At 42.5% G+C, this 19353-nt stretch overlaps 2 protein-coding genes and 1 long non-coding RNA gene across 3 annotated transcripts in view; 1 reads left to right on the top strand and 2 right to left on the bottom strand.

The window, feature by feature from the left end:
• The window catches only part of LOC309702174 (NACHT, LRR and PYD domains-containing protein 3-like), a 126514-nt gene extending 123629 nt beyond the window's left edge, over positions 1 to 2885 (bottom strand). The window contains exons 1-3 of the mRNA XM_082526646.1: positions 2815 to 2885; positions 2610 to 2739; positions 2250 to 2354 (exon numbers count right to left, since the gene is read on the bottom strand). Coding sequence (XP_082382772.1) covers positions 2250 to 2354; positions 2610 to 2728 — 224 coding nt within the window. The 5' untranslated portion in view covers positions 2729 to 2739; positions 2815 to 2885. The remainder of the gene's footprint in view (positions 1 to 2249; positions 2355 to 2609; positions 2740 to 2814) is intronic.
• LOC309702186 (protein NLRC3-like) overlaps positions 1 to 4420 on the bottom strand; it is a 374484-nt gene extending 370064 nt beyond the window's left edge. Inside the window, exon 1 of the mRNA XM_082526675.1 lies at positions 4405 to 4420. The gene's annotated coding sequence lies outside the window, so the exon portion shown is untranslated. The remainder of the gene's footprint in view (positions 1 to 4404) is intronic.
• A 7946-nt stretch (positions 4421 to 12366) lies between these two features.
• Positions 12367 to 14979, top strand: LOC309702549. Its single transcript, XR_014275613.1, has 3 exons — positions 12367 to 12667; positions 14632 to 14818; positions 14922 to 14979. It is a non-coding gene; the product is annotated as an uncharacterized lncRNA (long non-coding RNA).
• Positions 14980 to 19353: the final 4374 nt, after the last annotated feature.

The following is a 19353-nucleotide window of genomic DNA, read 5'->3' as shown; positions in this document are numbered from 1 at the left end:
AGGTCCCGAACAAATAGACTCAAGGACAGCTTTTACAACAGGGCAATAGCCCTAATCAATGTAAATAGCTGACCTGACTGCCTACCTCCCTGGACTTTTTAGGGGGAGGTAACAATGTTTAAAACGATAACAATAATATTTATATTTATAACAAGGTGCAATAATAATTAATGTGCAATAATAACAGTGTGCAATACACATACACTTATTCTTCTTTTTTATACTAAGTTAATATACTGTGTTGTGTTGTTTGTTACGTTGTGATGTGTCATATCGTGTCGTGTTGTGTTATATGTAGTGCCGACGTAGGACAGTTTTTCCAATTTCATTGTACTACTGTACTATGTATGACTGTGCAATGACAATAAAGAGTTATCTTATCTTATCTTATCTTATAAGAGCAGCCAGACTTTCAGCTAGTTTTTCTTTGCTCTGCAGGTTTTATGAAGGTGTGTCAAAGTTGTTCTTTGGACATTGGCTGCTTTTTAAATCATTTTCAGTCCTCGTACAGGAACACTCTTCAAGCTAAATCCAAGTGTGTTAGACCAGAGTTAACCTGATAGATATGTGTGGGTGTGTAACTCTTAGAAGCTGATTGGCTGCTTTTTATGGGGGCTGGGTCTTTGGAAAGTGTTTTAGTAACACACCCTGAACTGCACACTTTAACAAACAACATGAGATTTTAACTGTAATGTAAAACTCATGTGATTCACTGTTATTAAGCACAAACACATCTATGGCCCTGTTTCCATTAGTAGCTGCTCAGATCGACTCACCACAGGTCGCCACGACTGGACTGGATCCACTGGTTTCCATTACAGTTGAGGACCACCTAATGTGGTCGTCTCAATACAGCCGAGTGTCAGCTCACATCATTAGTAAGTGCTAATGCTGCTAATTTCCATCATATTTGTCATTTATTGCTCAAAGTTATTGAAGAAACAGTTATTCAGCTTCATTCCCACTGATCTCGACTACAAACTGTTTCACTTTGGTTTCTGTTTAAAGCCTCGATGTTTAAAACGTTTCCCTGTGATCACATTTGCACCGTCTGATTTCAAAGTTTGTTTTCTTTTGGTCATTTAGTCCACAGAGTCCTTGGTGTTCTGAAAGGGACCTATAAATAAATGCATTATTATTAATATTAATAATAAAGTAGTTGTTGTACATGTACAGACCATAAATATGGAGTCCAGCTGTGTTTGATGCTGCTGGGCAGACTGACCACTGGGAACCTCTGAGCTCTGCTGGTCCACTCTGTGGAGGAACCATGAAGGATTAGATCAACACAGGATAAAGATCCAGGAGTTTCTGCTCAAATAACTTCATCTGAATCAAGTCTGTCAAGTTTTAAACTCTCAGATTGTGAACATATCAGTAATTTTCAGTCTGTTTTCATGGACGTCCTTTCAGTGGTGATGTCAGGGATGATTTTGAAGAAGCTCATCAAACTGAACCATCAGCAGATCACTGCTCCAAAACCAGAACATGATCCGAGTCTCCCTCCACCACCAGAACACCAGCTTTACTAACGTGGTAGATCAGTGTAGTACAGATCAATAACTGATGAGTCATTTGATCAAAATCACTGAGTGCTTCACGTCTGACCCTCTGATGCTTCTGTAGACATTTTGCATATTTAATGAATGTCTGACAGTTTTACATTCATTCTATGAACACAGTGGAAATGTTGTGTTATAGTCTCCATGTTGTTTCCAGCATCATAAATTCTTAAGTTCAGAAAATTAGATTCTTTCTTCACAGCTGAAAAACAACAACATTTATTCTCTATTGAAATCTGCATCGTCCACTCCAAAGGTCACAATCTGAAGGTAACATCTGGTTTTGTTCCCTGTGGTTAACTCTGAGCATCAGTATGGTGGGATTTATCCACTACATCCACACCACTGTGGTTCAGTGTTGTCCTGATGGAGTAACAGCAGCCAGTATGATCCAGGCTTTAGCTGCTGGGTCTCTGTGTGACCTCTCAGACTGTTTAACAGATCAGACACAAAGAGAATCAGAGCAGCTCTGTTCTTTAAAGACAAACATGAACCCACTCAGGTCACACTTTCCCCACAGATATGAGCATCACTGTCCTCAAACAGCAAATGACCAAGTCGAACATTTGGATCTTTTCTCTTTCATTGTTTTCTTTTTAATGAATCTTTGTAACAATCTGAGGATGTTTCAGGTCATATTTATCCAGGAAACACAAACATGTAAAGGAGTCATCACAGCTCTCTGACCTCGTTGCTCCAGGTTCACCACTGAAGGCTGGAGGATTTAGATCTTTGGACCGGTCACTCCTCACAGACGGACAGCTGGACCCTGCAGACTGTGACCTCTGACCTCTGCAGACACAAACATGATTGAAGCAGCTGTGATCACACAGACTGCAGATAATGCAGCTGTTTCCTGTCAGTAACATCCTCTTAGATTAGAGTTCAGCTTTTTACAGGAAAACTGGACAAAACTGATTTTTGTTACAAACTCATTTTCATTTCCTCTCAGCTCACAAACACAGTCAGACAATCAACCAGAGTCAACACTGATTATAATGTCAGTGCAGAATTATTTCTGTTACTCAGTGAGTTCAGCTCTCTGACCTCGTTGCTCCAGGTTCACCACTGAAGGCTGGATTTCGACCTTTGGACCGGTCACTCCTCACAGACGGACAGCTGGACCCTGCAGACTCTGCTCTGTCCTCCTCTTCCTCCATCATCATCTTCAGTCAGTCTGAGAGGTAAACCACAAACACTCAGTGAGTTCACATTAACAGGAGAAACTGAGTTACAGTCGCTGACCTCTGACCTGTCATGTGACCATGAAACCAGGTCAATATGTCTGTAGGTTCAGTCATCCAGGTCATGTGATCTAAGGAGCTTGGAGAGAAAAGAGACGTCTTTAAGTTTCTGGAAGACGTTTCATCTGAGAAGCTTCTTCAGCTCTAAAACCAAACGGTGGAGAGTCCCAGATATTTAAACCTGAGAGGGAAAGAAAGCATGTCGCTGACCCACCACTGATGTTATTTCAAGGAGGAAACTGAGAGCCTTTGCACCAGGAGCACAAACATCAGCTCCAGCAATGATCCACTGATGTGTTTTTATTCCATGTATGAATGTTGTTATTGACAGAGATGACGTTTGTGTGTCAGTGATGCAGTGACTGTTGTTGTTACCTGTACAGGCTGGTTAGACTCTATGAAACAGATCATACAGATCTCTGCATGTTAGAAGAGACTATTAAAGGTCATGAATGAGACAAAGGCAGGGAGGCATCCTTTACAGCTAAACAGCAGAGTGAGAGAACAGCCAGCACCTCTACATTTATCACATTATACAGCACATGTATGATACTGACAGGGATGAGAAGAATTTAGTGATTCTGATCCCATCATTGATATTACTTATTGATTCTCAGTAGCTCTGCTCTGACAGTCACCACCATCACTGAGCAGCATATCAAAGACATTTGTGCACATTAACTGCATGTTGTGGCTCAAATGTTTGTGCATGTTGGAGGCATTTCCTCTTTGTTGTGATCAGTGTTGGTCATTACTCAAAACAGTCATTATTACACATATTACACAGAACACTTTGATTAAAAGTAATGGAGTACGTTACTTCATTACTCCTCATAACATTACTTTGATGTTAAAATGAACAAATGAGCATGTAACAACATAAAGCTGAGGTACAGCCCCACACACCAACACAGATCCTGATGAGGTCACGTGATGTTTCTCTGAGTGTTTATGAACACAAATCAAAGATGAAACAGCACAAAGACACTTCAAAGTGATTCTACTGTAGAAACATGAACAGGTAGAAACCTGCAGCCTGACTGCTCATCACTTTGTTACCTGTTCAAGTTCAGCAGCAGCAGCTCACTTTATCACGGTGCTGGTCTGGGGTCAGTGTTTACTCAGCTTTAACTCACTCTGGGTTCTTGGTTAGCTTAGTGTTAGCTTAGTGTTAGCATGCTGTGTGCTAGCTTAGCGTCAGAGCTCTGCAGGTGTCTCGTGTGTAAATATTAATCACAGTGACAGTAAAGGAGGTAAAGGGCTGTGACGTCATCACGTACGCTGCGTCCTCTGTGGGCTCTGAGTGAACTCAAAGTACAAACTACAAGTACACAAACACGAACGTAGCTCAGAGTGGCGGACACACTCGGCCTCGTTGGTCCAGCTGTGAGTCCGTTACCGTGAACTATGGAGCGGCAGATTTGTGCTGAACTAAGCTGCACACAGCTGATGTTAGCCAGGAAACATTACACACTGACTTTAATGGAGAGACCGGAAATACAAACACACACAGTTTGTTGTGTGAAGAAATCAAACACGAGCTGAACAAACAGTAAAGTTCCTAAAGACAAACTGTTAAAGGAGGAAACAAAGCAAACTTACAGTTTCTTCACACCAACAACAAGCTCCACTCCACACCTGGACACTAAACAGGGACACACAGGTGAGCTGCTTCCTGGAAGGAGGCGGGGCTCCACCTGAAACTCAGCACAGGTGGGAGGGGCTCAGCTCTGTGTGTGCTGATGTGTTAACTTTAAAAATATGCCGTCTGACTGCTCAGACTGAGTCAGAGTAAAGTTCACATGCTGACGTGTGGAGACATGAAACCTTGTTGTAGCTGCAGGTGTGAACACACTGATCCCAGATCAGCTCTGCTGTATTTGTAACATGAACATTTCTGCTGCAAAGCTTCAAATGTTCAGCATGTTTCTCTGTTTCCAGTCTATAGATCCAGTCACACTTTCTACCTTCACCTGTGCAGTAAAGACTGAGAGCAGAGCTGAAAGCAAGCGTCCAATCAGTGAGCAGCATCAACACCTGAGCTTCATTCAGACTCTGTTATTGAAGATGTTGTTGGTACAAAGTTCATCTGCTGCTCACATGAATCCATGAAAGATTTATTTCACTGATGTTTCTTCAAAGCTCGTTTCAACCTGTTGAAGTCATGAATGAAAGTGCAGACTGAGAGTGGATCACATGATGTTTGAGGTGTGTCATGTGACATGTTCAGTATTGTCACACATGTCTAGATTGTCCCTGATATCATAACTGCTCAAACACTGATGATTATATTTGAAGAATTATTCCTGATGGCAGCAAAGTTTGAATGGAGCTCTCTGTCTGTGCTGATTTGTCGCCCTCTGGAGGTCAAAGCACAAACTGCATGATGTCACTGTAACCACCACAGTGACAGGAAGTGTTTTTATGACTGAAACACTGAAATGATGCTAACGGCTGTCGTTAGGCTCACTGACAGCAGTGCTGATGTGTTCATGTCAAACACTGGCTCAGGTCAGACTCCTTCATCCTTCTCCAGCGTGAGGCCGCCCTCAGACCCACAGGAGCTCTGACCTTTGACCTCCTGACCCTAACCATTTTAGTCTTGTTGCATCTGCAAATCCATCCAAACTGTAGCCGAGCAAAAGAAGCTGGAAGCTGTTCTATGAATGATGTTGTTGAAGGAGCTTGGAAAGAAAAGCGTCTGGACTTCTTTAAGTTGCTTGATGAGGGACATGGACGTCTTAACGCCCACTCACATCCTGGGACATTTGATCACAGGAAATCACATGATGGGGTGGGGCTAGATCTCACAATGGGTTCACCCAAAACCTTGGCTGATTGTGACCCACACCCGTTCTCACACCGTGGCTCGTGTGATTAGGTAGAGGATCAACAGGGGCTCCGTGTCCCTGAATTTAAACTGAATCTAAACACACCGTGCACAATGCCAAGTTAGATAATGGTTAAAAGAACAAGATAAGAATAAATCAAAAGATAAAATAAGGATAAAAAATAACTTAAAAAAATAAAATAAAAAGATAAATAACTGCAAATAAGTACAAATAAGTAACTGAAGACACGTGTGGTCTGCAGATGTCGATGTACATGGATGTACATGGAGTTTAATGTGCAAAATGAACTTAGTGTGCAAAGTGACCTGATGTGCAAACTGCAGTTTGAGGTCGGTCAGCTGTTCAGGAGTCTGATAGCAGTGGGGAAGATGGAGTTGTTGAGTCTGGATGTTCTACATTTCACACTTCTGAACCTTCGTCTCGAGGGCAGAGGTGTGTCTCTCCTCTGGACTCTGTGATGGTAGCTGCTCTGCAGAGAGGGCAGCGGGGTCCTGATGATCTTCTCCACAGTTGTTATCACTCTCTGCAGGCGTTTGCGGTTTGCAGTAGTGCTGCCGTACCATGCAGTGATGCAGCTGGTCAGGCTGCTCTCCACAGTGCAGCTGTAGAACCTGCTGAGGATCTTGGCCAACATACCAAATTTCCTCAGCCTCCTCAGGAAATACAGCAGCTGCTGAGCCTTCTTGACCAGCTGTGTGAGTTTGAGTCCCTCACTGACTCAAACTCCTTCAGTGACACTTGCAGCCTTGCAGATTAGTTTGCTGATCCTGATGCATCTCTGGAGCTGATGCTGTCCCCCAGCAGACAACAACAACATAGATGCTCTCACTAGTCCACTTTACCCTCTAATCACATCTCTGACATCTGCAGGTTGCTCCATAGAGACTCTTGTGCAATGCCAGGTGTTTGTGTTTGTCTGTAGGTACACATTAGATATGACCATAGACGCACACACACAAGTGAACACAGCAGCACAGATGGTTTCCACCTGCTTCCCTCTTTCTTCACACGACTGTGAGGATGATGAAGAGGTTTCAGGACGAGGTGGTCAGCAAGCACAGGATAAAGCAGGGCCATGAAACTCTCTGGTGCAGCAGATGTTTAATCAGACTCAGCTTTAGGCTTCTTTTCCCACCTGGCAGCAAAGTAACAGCTTCACTAATGTGAACAGTCACAATGTTAAACGTTTCTATATCTTCATATATTTTTATCTGTTGATGCTGCAGAATAAAGTCTGTTAACAGAGTGCAGGATGTGTAGAGCAGGTCCAGCTCTCCCTTTACTGTGTCCACTTTCATCAGCCCCTGTGAAGTGACACAGAGTGCATGTGTGTCTGTCAGCTGTTGTTTGTTGTGAAGGATGGAACAAATGAACACACACTTTTAGAGAAATCTGAAAAAGCAACACGTGCTTGGGCTCCTTCTGTGCTCGTCTTCATTAATGCTGATCTTTCTTTCCTGTTTGTTCTTTGGCACAAGCTTCAGTCTTTTCTCCCAGGGCTCCTTCACACTTAGAAACACACCTACATTCATTTATACACAAACATCATGAAACAAAGGCTTTGTAAAAGAGGACATGAGATCCTCTCTGAACAGCACATTCATATCAAACACAGGACTGAACAGGATATACTGAGTCTGTGCTGTTTTCATTGTTACTTGCTGAGTATTTTTCCAGTGTTTGAAATGTGACTCAAGTCTGATTCTTCTACTGTGTGTGAACTCTAAGCAGCTGCATTAAACAGCTGCTTTTCAAACCAGGCTCAATCCTATGACTCTGTGAATGTAAACTTTTGTCACCTGCATGAATAACAATCCTTGATCTAGTCAGGACTGCAGTGCTCCTGTGATCCCAGCTTATAGATGGAGGCTAGCATGAGAGGCTCAGCAGCTAAAGCAGCACACCTGGGTCTCCCAGCCTATTAAAAGCAGCCCTTTGCTTCACCTGCTTCACTAAACATTATTATTATTATTTAAGCAGAGTGGTGTGATTCATGTAGGCATTGCTGTGTGACAGGAGGACTTTTCCTGAAACAGCTCGTGTGACGTGAGCTGACGTAAAAACAGTGATGTTAGCTTGATTCTCTTGGCTAAAACTATTTTAAAAAGAGGGTCAATCATGCAAATCTGCCAATAGAAGCCAAAGTTACAGCCCCTCAGAGTTTAAAGAGAAAAGGCCCGTTTCCAACACTCGGTTGTGCAAAGGGAAACAGGCCCAAAGTGCCTGAGTGTGTGGGTAATTCTTCAAATAATATTCAAAAGCAAACATTTTTAAGCATGTAAATAAAATTCAATCATTTCTGCTCTTCAATACCTAAGAAATGAAAACTGGCAGATGGTCCCAAAATGTGAAACGCCTGGCTATCTGTGCATTTAGTGCTGCAAGTTTTCACTGTTTACCTTCAGAAGCATAAATCTCTGCACAGATAATGTTCATATGTGGATTCCTGGTTTCTGCAGTTAATTGTGACCCAAAGCGTATTTTTAAAGTGGTTCCAGGCAATAAAGTCTAAAAATAAATACATCTACTTCCTTTTTCTGTGTTCCAGCCTCAGTGACTCTGACACAGTGCTGTAATATTTACACCTCTGATGAAAGCAGAGTTTGTAGTTGCAGAGAAATACTCGACTCATTTTGGGCATTTACGAGCAGGAACCTCAGAAAGCCCCTCGCTGCTTCACTGGTTAAGAAGCAAAGCAAACATTAGTTCACAGTGATGTTAATTAAGGCCCAAAGTTTAGGAACGAACGTCAGCACTTCACTAATGAATGTAATGCTGATTCATGTGCTTGTTTTGTAATGTGCATGTTGTGCGTTGCTATTTCCCATATTCTTTGGCACTGATAGATGAAGAGTCTCAGGCAGGACCGAGGCTGCCAGCTGCTGACAGTGAGCAGGGAGAGAGCAGCAGAAGCTGGGCAAGAGCAGGGCACCTTCAGCCCCCTTCATCAGTCAGAAATCATTTGGGTGTCTGTGTGAAATGTCTGATTTTTAAAATCTTTTTGTAGACATATTTATTAAATGTTTAACAATTATATAGAAGAAAGACAATGTAAAGAACAAAACATGACAAAACAAAAATGAGTTGAAGTTATGAACTGTTTCTGAGAGACAAATAACACCAGGATCCTTTTTGTGTAGCTGACAGCTGGTAACTGTGCAGGGGCGGGTCTAGCAAAGTGTTGCCAGGGGGCAGGTAGGGCATTAACAGGGAGAGGGGGGCACAAAGAAATACTTTTCTTTCTTGTTCTCATTTAAAATGTCTCACTTTTAATAAATAATTATCTGAATCTTACAACAAACGTTTCCATCTGATGTAAAATGTATAGAAATCCATTATTGTACATAGTCATTTTTTAGGGTCCCATCATAATTTCTTCAGAACTAAGTACTGCATATGATGCCAGTGTTTCCCACATTTTCTAGATTCTGCACCAGTGCTGTGTGTAAAATGCATCAAAAAGTCCGTTTGATTCTTTCTCACCTGTCTTTCTGTCTCCTTTCACTTTTTAAAGGTTGCCATGTTAGAAAACATATTTTGCCCTGCCGTGCTGTTTATTGATGTGGCAAATGAAAGGTTTATGAAAACATATCTAAATCTGTCATCAGTAATCAGCAATGATCATGTCTCACCTCTAGTCTCTGTCTTAATGTCAGGTTTCCACCGTGTGTTGTAGATGTTCAGGAGGTTAACTCGACCAACAGTCTACTTCCTGTTTAGAATAGCAGGACAGGGAGGATGGTGCAGGTTTAAGTTTATTAGACTGATGCATGTATACCAACAAGACAGCGTCCATCACTGTGACAACAGCGTTTGTTTTCATTCAAAGGCTTTATGGTTTTTCCTTTAATACCTGGGGGGCCGGTCTCCAGTCAAAATGCCCGGGACCATTTTTTGTCCCAGTCCAGCCCTGGTGTCAGATCTGCATGCAGTGTCAATGAGACGATCAACAACAGATCAGACAAAACACTCAGGCGGACACTCCTCTGTAGAAGGAAACATGGAAAGTGTGAGGTAATCAGTGCACAACATCACTTTGTATTTCAGGCTGTTTTTATATAGAACTTCAGCACCAATGTAAAAGTTCTGGTTTTAGGAAGATGAAGAACATTTTCAGGAAGGATGCCGTCTGCAAGCAGAGCTGCTTGAACCTCAGCGCTGAGGTCCAGACTACTTCCTGTGAAGCCACGTGATGTAAATCTGCTGCTGTAACTTCACAGTTTACTGAAGCTAAATGCAACGTTACCATATAATCTGTTTTCAACAAAGGTTTCACTCCGTCCGGTGTTGATGGAATGATTCAGGCCGTACTCGTCAGGCTTCCCGTCGACCACACGCATTTCAGTCACAAACCCCGTGACTGACAACAAGGGAAACAGCAGAAGAAAAGATGTGAAAAATACTGGATGATGATGATGGAGGATTAACCGCGGTGGTTAAACTGTTTCCTGTCTTTGTGGGCGTACTCACAGGGAAGTTTCCAGGCACGTCAGTCTTGGTGGCTAAAGTCTCCATTTTCCAACATGTATCGCTACAGGTGCAAAGACACAACATTAATCATCAGTGTAAATATTTTAATGCTGTCCAAACGGTGTTTGCTTTGTCTGTCCTCTCGCACTCACAGAGGAAACGAGGACGCCACCTTCAACCCATCTTCAGTTGGCTCAACCATGGCCGGACTTCCTGTTGGCTTTGTGACAGCAAACCACTTGAAATGAGAGCAAACTGCAGTCAAGCACCACTTACAGCAACCTGTGGACACGCAAATGGAAAGCACTGAGAATCATACAGAAGCATAAGAGCTGTTTATTGTAACACGTGTGTGTGTGTGTGTGTGTGTGTGCACATTAATAATACACTGATGTATGTTAGTTTGATTTATGCCATATCTGAGAAAACAACTGCAGAATTTTACATCAAAGTTTCCAAAGCTGATGTTTTGTTGTTCACTCTGTTTTATATTCATATAGTTTGTTGTTTTTAAATCAGTGGACAAAATAAATATTATCACACAAAATCCAGGGTGAAACATAACCAAATAACCTAAATGGTGAAGTCATTATAGAAGTACATGTTGCAAAGGTCAGCCTCCTGTATAGACTGCTAAACTGTCTGGGGGGGCCCTGCCTGTCCTCGTTGGATAAGCTCCACCCCTTTTCCATAAGACGGAGACATTTGTATGAAAATAGATGGGCAGTAAAATAAAAAATAAAAAATATTATGGATGACTCTGTAAATCAAAGTCGGCCTGAGGCAGAAGCAGAAACCATGAGGAGCACAGCACCACTCCCAGAAGGGCACGAAGTGAAGCCATAGCTGCTGAAGAGTGAAGACGTGATGATGGAGGAGATCACAGATGAAGATCTGCTGCCTGCTGACTCTTTATATAGAAGAGTGAGACTATCTCCCCACCAGCAGCTGCACTTATACAAACCCCAGGTGCTGGGATGGCTTTGAACATGTGACATTTTCTGCAAACACATGGACAGTGTCATGGTCCTGCGACCATGACTCAGTGACTTTATGTTTATGTACTTATTGTTATTACTTTCATTATTATTCATGGCTGTTTTGGGATGGTTTGTGTTTGGGATTTTAGACACTGGGTTCTGGGTTTGTGCTCCCTCTGTTGGTCCCTGGTGTTAGTGTTCCCCTGTCTCGTCAGGTTAATCAGGTCCAGCTGTTTCCCCCATCTGTGTGTGATTTCCCAGTGTCTCTTTGTGTATTTATAGCGTGTGATTTCCTCTGCTCCTCGTCGCGTCGTCTGTGTTCCTACCTGTGTTCATCCTCTGTGTTACCCTGCGTACTCTGCATCTACCCTGTGAAATCCTCTGCGTGCTCTCCCTGCTGTTCTCCCTTCGTGTTCAGGTTTGCCACTCCTTTGTGTAGTTTCACCCAGTTTAGTTCATCCGTAGTTCTGTTTTGCCATCTCCTCTTTATGTTTGTTATTATCAATAAATCACCCTCACACCTGAATAAGTGCTGCGCTTTGAGTCCTCCTTCCACTCTCCACACGGCCGCTGCCCCGGACCGTGACAGACAGTTTCATAACCACAAAGATTATTCCTGCAGCTGCAGAATCGTATCCACTGTGTGAGAGGTGAACGTCAGACAGTTCTTAGAAAATGTAGTTTCTCTTTAAGCTTTTAACATCTTTTACCCCCATTTGTCTAAAACTACTTGACAGCCCTTCATGTCAGAGGTTTATTACCTGTGCAGGATGGAGCACATGGTCTCAGTCAGGCTGGACACGATCACTCCTACAGGAAGTAAATGTGATTTTATTTCACCTGTGAAATGATGAAAAACAGCAGAATAGCTCACGCTAACAAACGGGTGTTGAAATGTTTCATTTTCTGCTGTTTCACAGGTCAAAAAGGGCGTCGAAGCAAACTGAAGCTGAGCTGCTGCTGCTGTTGTAGTGCAGCATCTGCTGTGTGCTTCATCAGAGAACCTTCTGTACACAGCAGACAGAGGCTGCTGCCACTGAAGTCCATCTGCTAGAGAGCTTTAAACACTGGTTATTGAAGTGGCTTTGATGATACTGATACACAGTCTTTGCTGCTGTCACAGGACAGGGATCCACCAGGGAGTAGTTGTCAGGATAAAGAGCCTTCGCTTCTCTAAATATAAACTGGATACTTGTAGGAAACTTTGGGAAGCAGCATTTTTCCTCATATCGTCTAAACTGAAGTTAGCTCAGGTGCTTCTTCCATACTTGCTCTGCAGAAAGCCAAAGAGTTTGGAGCTCTGCAAACATTTGCAGCACAGCTGGATGTTTGTAACTTTGGTCACCTCTGTATCATCCCTCAGATTCTTTCTGCACAGCTTTGAAACCATGACAGCACGAGTGATGCTGAGGAGACGTCCAGTTTAAACAGACCTTTATTCCTGGAACACAAACACATGAAGTGATGCTGCTAAAGAAGAACATTTAATCGCACTAATGAATCAAGCATCTGTTTGTCTGTCAGTCTGTCAACAGTTCCTCTGATCGACTTCAGACTTGGTGGGTATTTTGTTTTTGCAGCGGTCAAAGTCGATCAGCGTGTTGCTTTGTCTGCTGTAAATCTGCCTGTACAAAGGGAAACATGCATGTTTTAGATGCAAACTCACAACATGGCTGCATTTTTGTGATTATGTGTATTTTATATTGATTTATTCTATTATGTTTTGTATATGAATCTTTACAAGTGTGTCGATACAAAGGCTTGATTAAAACAAAGGTCTCAGCTGTGCTGTTAGGGATGCTCTCATATTTGTTTCAAATGTAATAAATCAAAGGATTTCAGGCTTTTCATCCTTTTTATTTGTTTGGTTCTAACAGCAGCTGGATAAAAACATGCAGGTGATGAATATAATTGTGTGATATTATGAGCATTGTGAATAAAGAAAGAGCAGAGATAGTAAAAAGGAAACAGGTGATGGACGTGAGATTTTCAGAACAAAAGCTCCTCAGTGAGACGATCACCTGGACACAAGGTCAGGCAGCTGGGACTCATCTAGAGAGCAAAATGGAAAAGTGATCTGTGCAGAACATCACTGTTGATTGCAGTTATTTACATCAGACTTCTTCTCTGAGATAAGAGCACCATTTGTGGGAAAGATGACAGTATTTCCAGGCTGGATGCTGTTTGCAGGGAGAACTGAATGAAAGTCTCCTGCACCTCAGCGCTGAGGTCCACACCTGTGAACACAGATGAGGTCAATCTGCTGCAGCACGTAGAGCTTTACTGATCAGCAGGTTCAAAGGATTCAGCAGAGCGTAGAGTCAGAGCTAAATGCCACATCACCATAGAGTTTGTTAACAACAGCTTTCTTTGCCCTTTGTCTCGATGGACTGAATCAGGGATACTCGTCATACTTCACCTCAACCACGTCACTGAGAGACCCCAGCCTGACACAGCAGCAGAGATGATGAAAGCAGAAACAGCAAACAGATGCTTCAGTTGTGTTTCTCTCTGTGTGTGCGCTCACGCCCACTTGTGTGTGTGAACTTTCCACGTACCTCAGCTTGTTTCTCCAACATGAGCCATCAGGGCTGAAAAACATCACTAACACATGAATTCTTTCTCTTTTTGTTATCACCTGTGATCATGTGTCTTATGTTTCTGTCATTCACCAGTTCTTGTATAGTTACGTGTAACTAGACTTCTGTGGGACGTAAATGATTGTTTTGTATGCAGATCTGTACAAAGGATGTAAACACTTGATTACAAAGGAGATCTCAGCTGTGTTGTTGTGGATGGACTTCAACGTATTTGTTAAAAAAGAGAATAAAGCAAAGTGTTTTAGCTGTTTGGGAGTTTTTGTTTGATTCGATTCAGTTTTATTTCTATGGAGTCAAATAATAAGAAAGGCTCTAGAACAGCCCTGAGTTTGTCCAGGTGACACTCCTCTGAAGAACAAAGACAAAGAGGAAGAAGGGGATTCGTTTTCAAGTCTTGTTTCTTTCAAAATAAAAGCTGAAATGTTTTGGAAGCATGATAATATTTCAGCCAGGATGCCGTCTCCAAGGAGACCTGCACCTCAGCGCTGAGCTCCACATCACGCCCTGTGAAAGCACAGATATAAATCTGCTGCAGTGAGAAGAACTTTACCCAACACAAGTGTAGAAGTAGACATTTGACTTTACCTACAACCTGTTAACAACAAAGCTTTCATTGCCTCTGTTGTTGATGTCATGTAGGACTAATCATACTTCACATCAGCCATGCACACGTCAGAGGATCTCCAGGCTTCCAGTGATAAAGCCAAGCAGATGATGTGAACATAGCAATAGTAAAACATGCATCATAATCAGCTGTATGTGTCGACTATGTGGCACCTCAGTCTTGTTGGCATGAAGAAAAGTTGTGTAACATGTAGCATAAGGGCTGCAAAGACATCATGTAGACAGCAGTCGTCTGTTAGTCGTAACGTATCTCCTGTTAAAGAGTTAAATGTGCGTTCTCCATCTCTGTCCTCTCACAGCTCGCCGTACACCAACTCCAGCTGTGGTAACCATGGCTGTGCCCATCAACACGCTGAAGCTGAGACGCCACCCGTCACTATGGCGACTCCAATAGGGTTACCTGTCAGCTGTGGACGCATGAAAGGAAAACAGCAGAAACACAGACATGTTTACTGGAACATTTCCTATTGACAGCTTTATGGAAAAGTGGGTTTAAACACTTTTCTATGTTTTATTTTGTTTATTTATGGATTTATTGTGAAAGGAATTTCAAAGTTTTAATTTGACCTTTCCCCTGTTTTTCATACAGACTGGAGACGAATGGATGGTGCTTTCTTTGTTTGTCTAAAGATAATGAATAAAACTCTACAGACATCTTAAACCACCCTCCTTTCTATATATTTTGTTATATAAATGGAACGTATATAAGACACAAACTGAGCTCATATGATACTAAGGACCCTGGAGGTCAGTCCACCTTTATAATTCAGCACAGCCTGGAGTCTCTTAGTCAAGCTTGTTTGTGTTTTCTGTGAGGAAGTTTTCAGCAGCAGCTCTTTTCTTGGATGTTGGTTCCCTTTGTTTCCATCCTCTGTTAAGATGTTTCAGTAATGTTGAGGTCTGGGGAGGCCAATCCATGGCTGACGTCCTGTGATGCTGCATTAGCAGTTTGTTCATAGTGAAAAATGAAGCCACTGCCAATCAGACATTTGCACAGTGGATCAACTTCTGATGGTACTGTCCTGAATTCCACACCTATAATATGTTTGCACATACTGATGAATATGTGCAGCTGATTTTCAGTCCAGTTCCTGTGTGACAGACGCCAGTCTTTCTGCCTGTGTCCTTCCTTAACAATAGAGCCATCCTTCCACTGAGACTGTTTCTGATGAGGCTTCACTGAGCAGTAGATGGATCCCTCAGCTCATCTAATCGTCCTATTTCTAACACATGACTGTCAGAAACTGTTAATCTGCTGCAGCTCTTTAACTCCTCCACTTCTTTTTTTGTAATCTCTTAGTTTCCTCATCTTTTAAGGTGGCACTGCACACCAGATCCAAAGTCAACATGCTGTTATATAATGGAGTTGAACCTGTAATGGAGTTTGATTTAAACCAATCAGCAATTAAGTGAATGATGATGAGCAAAGATGGTGGAGGTGGTGGATGAAGACCCGGACAGCTGTGGTTGGCTCCTCGTATAGAGCAGAGTGAGGTTGTGTTTGCACATTATTATAAAACCATGTTCACCATATATTTTAGCTGCAGACAATAACATTATTTCTTTGCTGTGGTGATTTTATTCCACTTTGGTAAAATGGAAAACCATCATTTCTTGCTGTAATTCACACATTATTCCAAGAGCCTCAACACGAGCCTTGTAGTCCGACCATATATAGACAAATCAATAGTTGTGTTTGTAACAGCTCATGAACATGAATCGTTCCACATTACTTTAAAATCATTGTAAACTAAACTGGAATAAATGAGTGTTTATATATAGTTTTGTCTCAGCTGTTCATACACAGTGTTTCAGTTCTTATCAGAGTCCCACCGTCTCACTGTGGTGAACCTTTAGCTCTGTTGTAAGCGTGTTGTTAGACCAGGTTTCCCTCATTTAAAAATAATCTCTCATTAGAAATGGACATGATGTCTAAGACATAGAAATGCTTATTATGGGTTCACTTGATGTCACTTAAAAGATGCACATGGGTAACGTGCAGGCCATCCAGCTCCGAGGTTTATCTCCTCACCTCGAGTCTGCGACACTCTCTCCGTGTCCTCTCAGATAAGGGCGCGCACATTTCTGCACGATCTTCTAAATTACAAAGAGCGATTCACAAAACAGAAGCTCACAAAACACTCATCACAAACCAAAAATGGCTCCACTGAGCGTCAAACTGTCACCAGAATTTACTGATAATCTAAAGACTCACAGAACTCATTTTGTCTCATTGTGTCTTAGTTTGAGACATAAGTGCATGATCATAATACTGTGTAGTTAGATGAGACAGAGCTGATGCTTGCTCTTAATCATCCTCTTCATGTTTCCCGAGCCTCAGCAGTGGAAGCTGCCATGGATAGAAAGACTATGACTCATCTTAAATCTCAAATCTTTGTCTCCAAAGAGCTGCTGATGTGTCCGATATGATCCACAAGCTTAAACTAGGATTATAAGTGTGTGCAGTGATGTGTGTGAAACCTCTGAGGACTCACACGTGTGTGCTTCAGCCCACACACACATATGAAGCACTGCGACCTCACACAGAAGTGTTTTACACATCCAACCTGAATCCTGATCATTTCTACAGTTTATTAAGTTCAGCTTCACCTGAACATCAGTGATGAAGCTGCTCTGACTCCATCACAGCTCACAGCTGTTGGAATGAGTCAAACAATGAAGAAGGTTCAGAAACAGCTGATGATTTTACAGAAACATGATGCAAACATGAAAATGGACACATGATTTTTTATTAACAGACACTGTTTATGTTTCACTGTGCATGACGTCATCAACACTGACACCAGGGGGCGCTCATCACCAGCCTGAGGAAGTGTGATAATGGGGGGAGACGCAGTGTTGTGTGTACTACAGTCGGACAGAAGGAAAAACTTCCTCCTGAAAACATTTTCATCCTTCCCAAAAGTGTTTGAGTCAAATGTTACAAATATATAAATACAATAAAACACAGGGTCTTACATAAAATTAGTGATGCAGTTGTGCACTGAGCACCTTTCCAATGTTCCTTCCTCAGATGAGTCCAGCTGCTGAACACATTAACATCTGTATGTAAATGTAGCCGAGAACCAACCTGAGCACTGCTGGGAAAATACAAAGGCAACCATCAAAGTGCTGTATTATCTTATTTATTCTGAATGTTGACTTAGATCCACACCACGATTTATGAAACTATAGAACTAAAATAACAATCGTCTGCTTCTTTAAAATTTCTTTCATTACATCAAACCAGTGAAAACTGAAAAAAACAAAGAGCTGTTAGCATGTTTAGACCAACTTTGAGACAGAGACTGTAAAGTTCTGCACTTTAAATCCTGCCTGTGTTCCTGCAAATGATTCACACTGAAAGTATCTTAGTTTAGTATTGAGTGAGCCACAAAGCAGCCTGATAGCTTTAAAACAGTAAAAGTAAATGAAATTGACAGTTTCAGTGGAGCTGGATCTATTATTGGGGGGTCATGGCCCCCGTAACCCCGCCTGGTCCTGAAGTCAAATCCACCATCTTTGTTTCAGAGCTTCATGTTCTCCCGTGTTTGTGTGCGTCCTCTCCGGTACTCCGGCTTCCTCCCACAGTCCAAACACATGCAGTTAGTGGGGTCAGGTTAGCTGTGAGTGGTTGTGTCTCTGTGTTATTCCACCTTAATAAATGACTTCCTGTTAGCATGAAGTGCTTCTGTAGGACTGATGTCATTTTCATGGTTGGATCATTTAAATGAAGCTGGACTCAGATGCAGTAAATAAGCTGATTGATCATTAATGAATAAAGCTGGTCAAACACATCACGTGGACACATGTGATTGTGTGTTGTAGTATTGATCCCAATGCTGGTATCAGTCCTGGATCAATAACACTGGATGGATGCGTTCAGCATGGAGCCCCTGAGCTGTGTTACAGACAAACATGGAAACTGACAGGTCTGTGTCATTCACAGTCTGTAACACTTCTAAACAACAGAGGCTGACCCAAGTGCCTCAGAGCCAGGCACGCTCACATCACAGCTCTCTAAATAAGCCAGTTTCAAAATAAGAGCTGAAAGCTGTGTTTGCTTGTGTTAGCTTATTATTGTGGAGACTAACATTCAGTGATCATGTGTTCAGACTCATAATGATTACTCTCAGAAATCCTGATCTTTGTATTTACTGTGTGTTGGATCAATAACTGAGATTCATGGTATCACACAGCTGTGCTGCTGCTGATGTCAGCACATCTGGAACAATACGAGGTATCTGCTACCAGACTGAGCAGGACGTGAGACCTGTGGACTGTTTAAAGCTGTCCCTCCACAGCTCACTCAGACCTGATCCACACCTCAGTGATATTCTCTGACTTCCTCAGTAGAGACAGAAACCATTCAGATCTGGGACCATCAGCTGACTGATGATGTCACACAGACTGTGTTTTTCAGGAACAGTGATTCTGATGTGAGCCTGCTAGCTGACAGCAGACCTGATGAAAGCACATGTTCACATCTGTGAGGACCGACTGGACTCTTTGACTGCACCTTGGTTCTCCTCAGAGGTCTGTACAGGAGCATGTCCACCCCCACTGAAGATCTCAGTCACTGTGAAACATAGAAAGCTGCTTGTGTGGCCTCTGCCTCACATGTAGATACAGCTACAGGTTTCTCTGTCAGTCAGACTGAAACAGTGTCCTGATGCTGCATCATTCAGCTCTGTGCCCCAGTCAGCATCACTGGGAGCTACCAGTGTTTCTGCCCTTTTCCTGTAACACTACACTCAGCACAGGCTCAGCTGGTATCCAGTGTTGGACTTTGGCTTCAGCTGCTGTGATAGATCCTCTAACATAGATCAGCTCTGCTACATGTTGTTAGATAAGTGCAGCTGCTGTCATGTCCTGATGTTTCTCTGGCTCAGCAGCTTCTCCATCAGAGGTTCACATGGAGCTGATCCAGTATCTCCAGTAACTGTGTTCTGTGCCTCACTGGTTCATCCTTCTGTCTGTGTGACGTCAGTCAGATGTTGAAGTTAAACTCTGTAATCTTC

Source organism: Aulonocara stuartgranti (assembly GCF_965226115.1).
Source record: "Aulonocara stuartgranti genome assembly, chromosome: 3".
Classification (NCBI taxonomy): domain Eukaryota; kingdom Metazoa; phylum Chordata; class Actinopteri; order Cichliformes; family Cichlidae; genus Aulonocara; species Aulonocara stuartgranti.
This window is presented reverse-complemented; position numbering and strand designations above follow the sequence as displayed.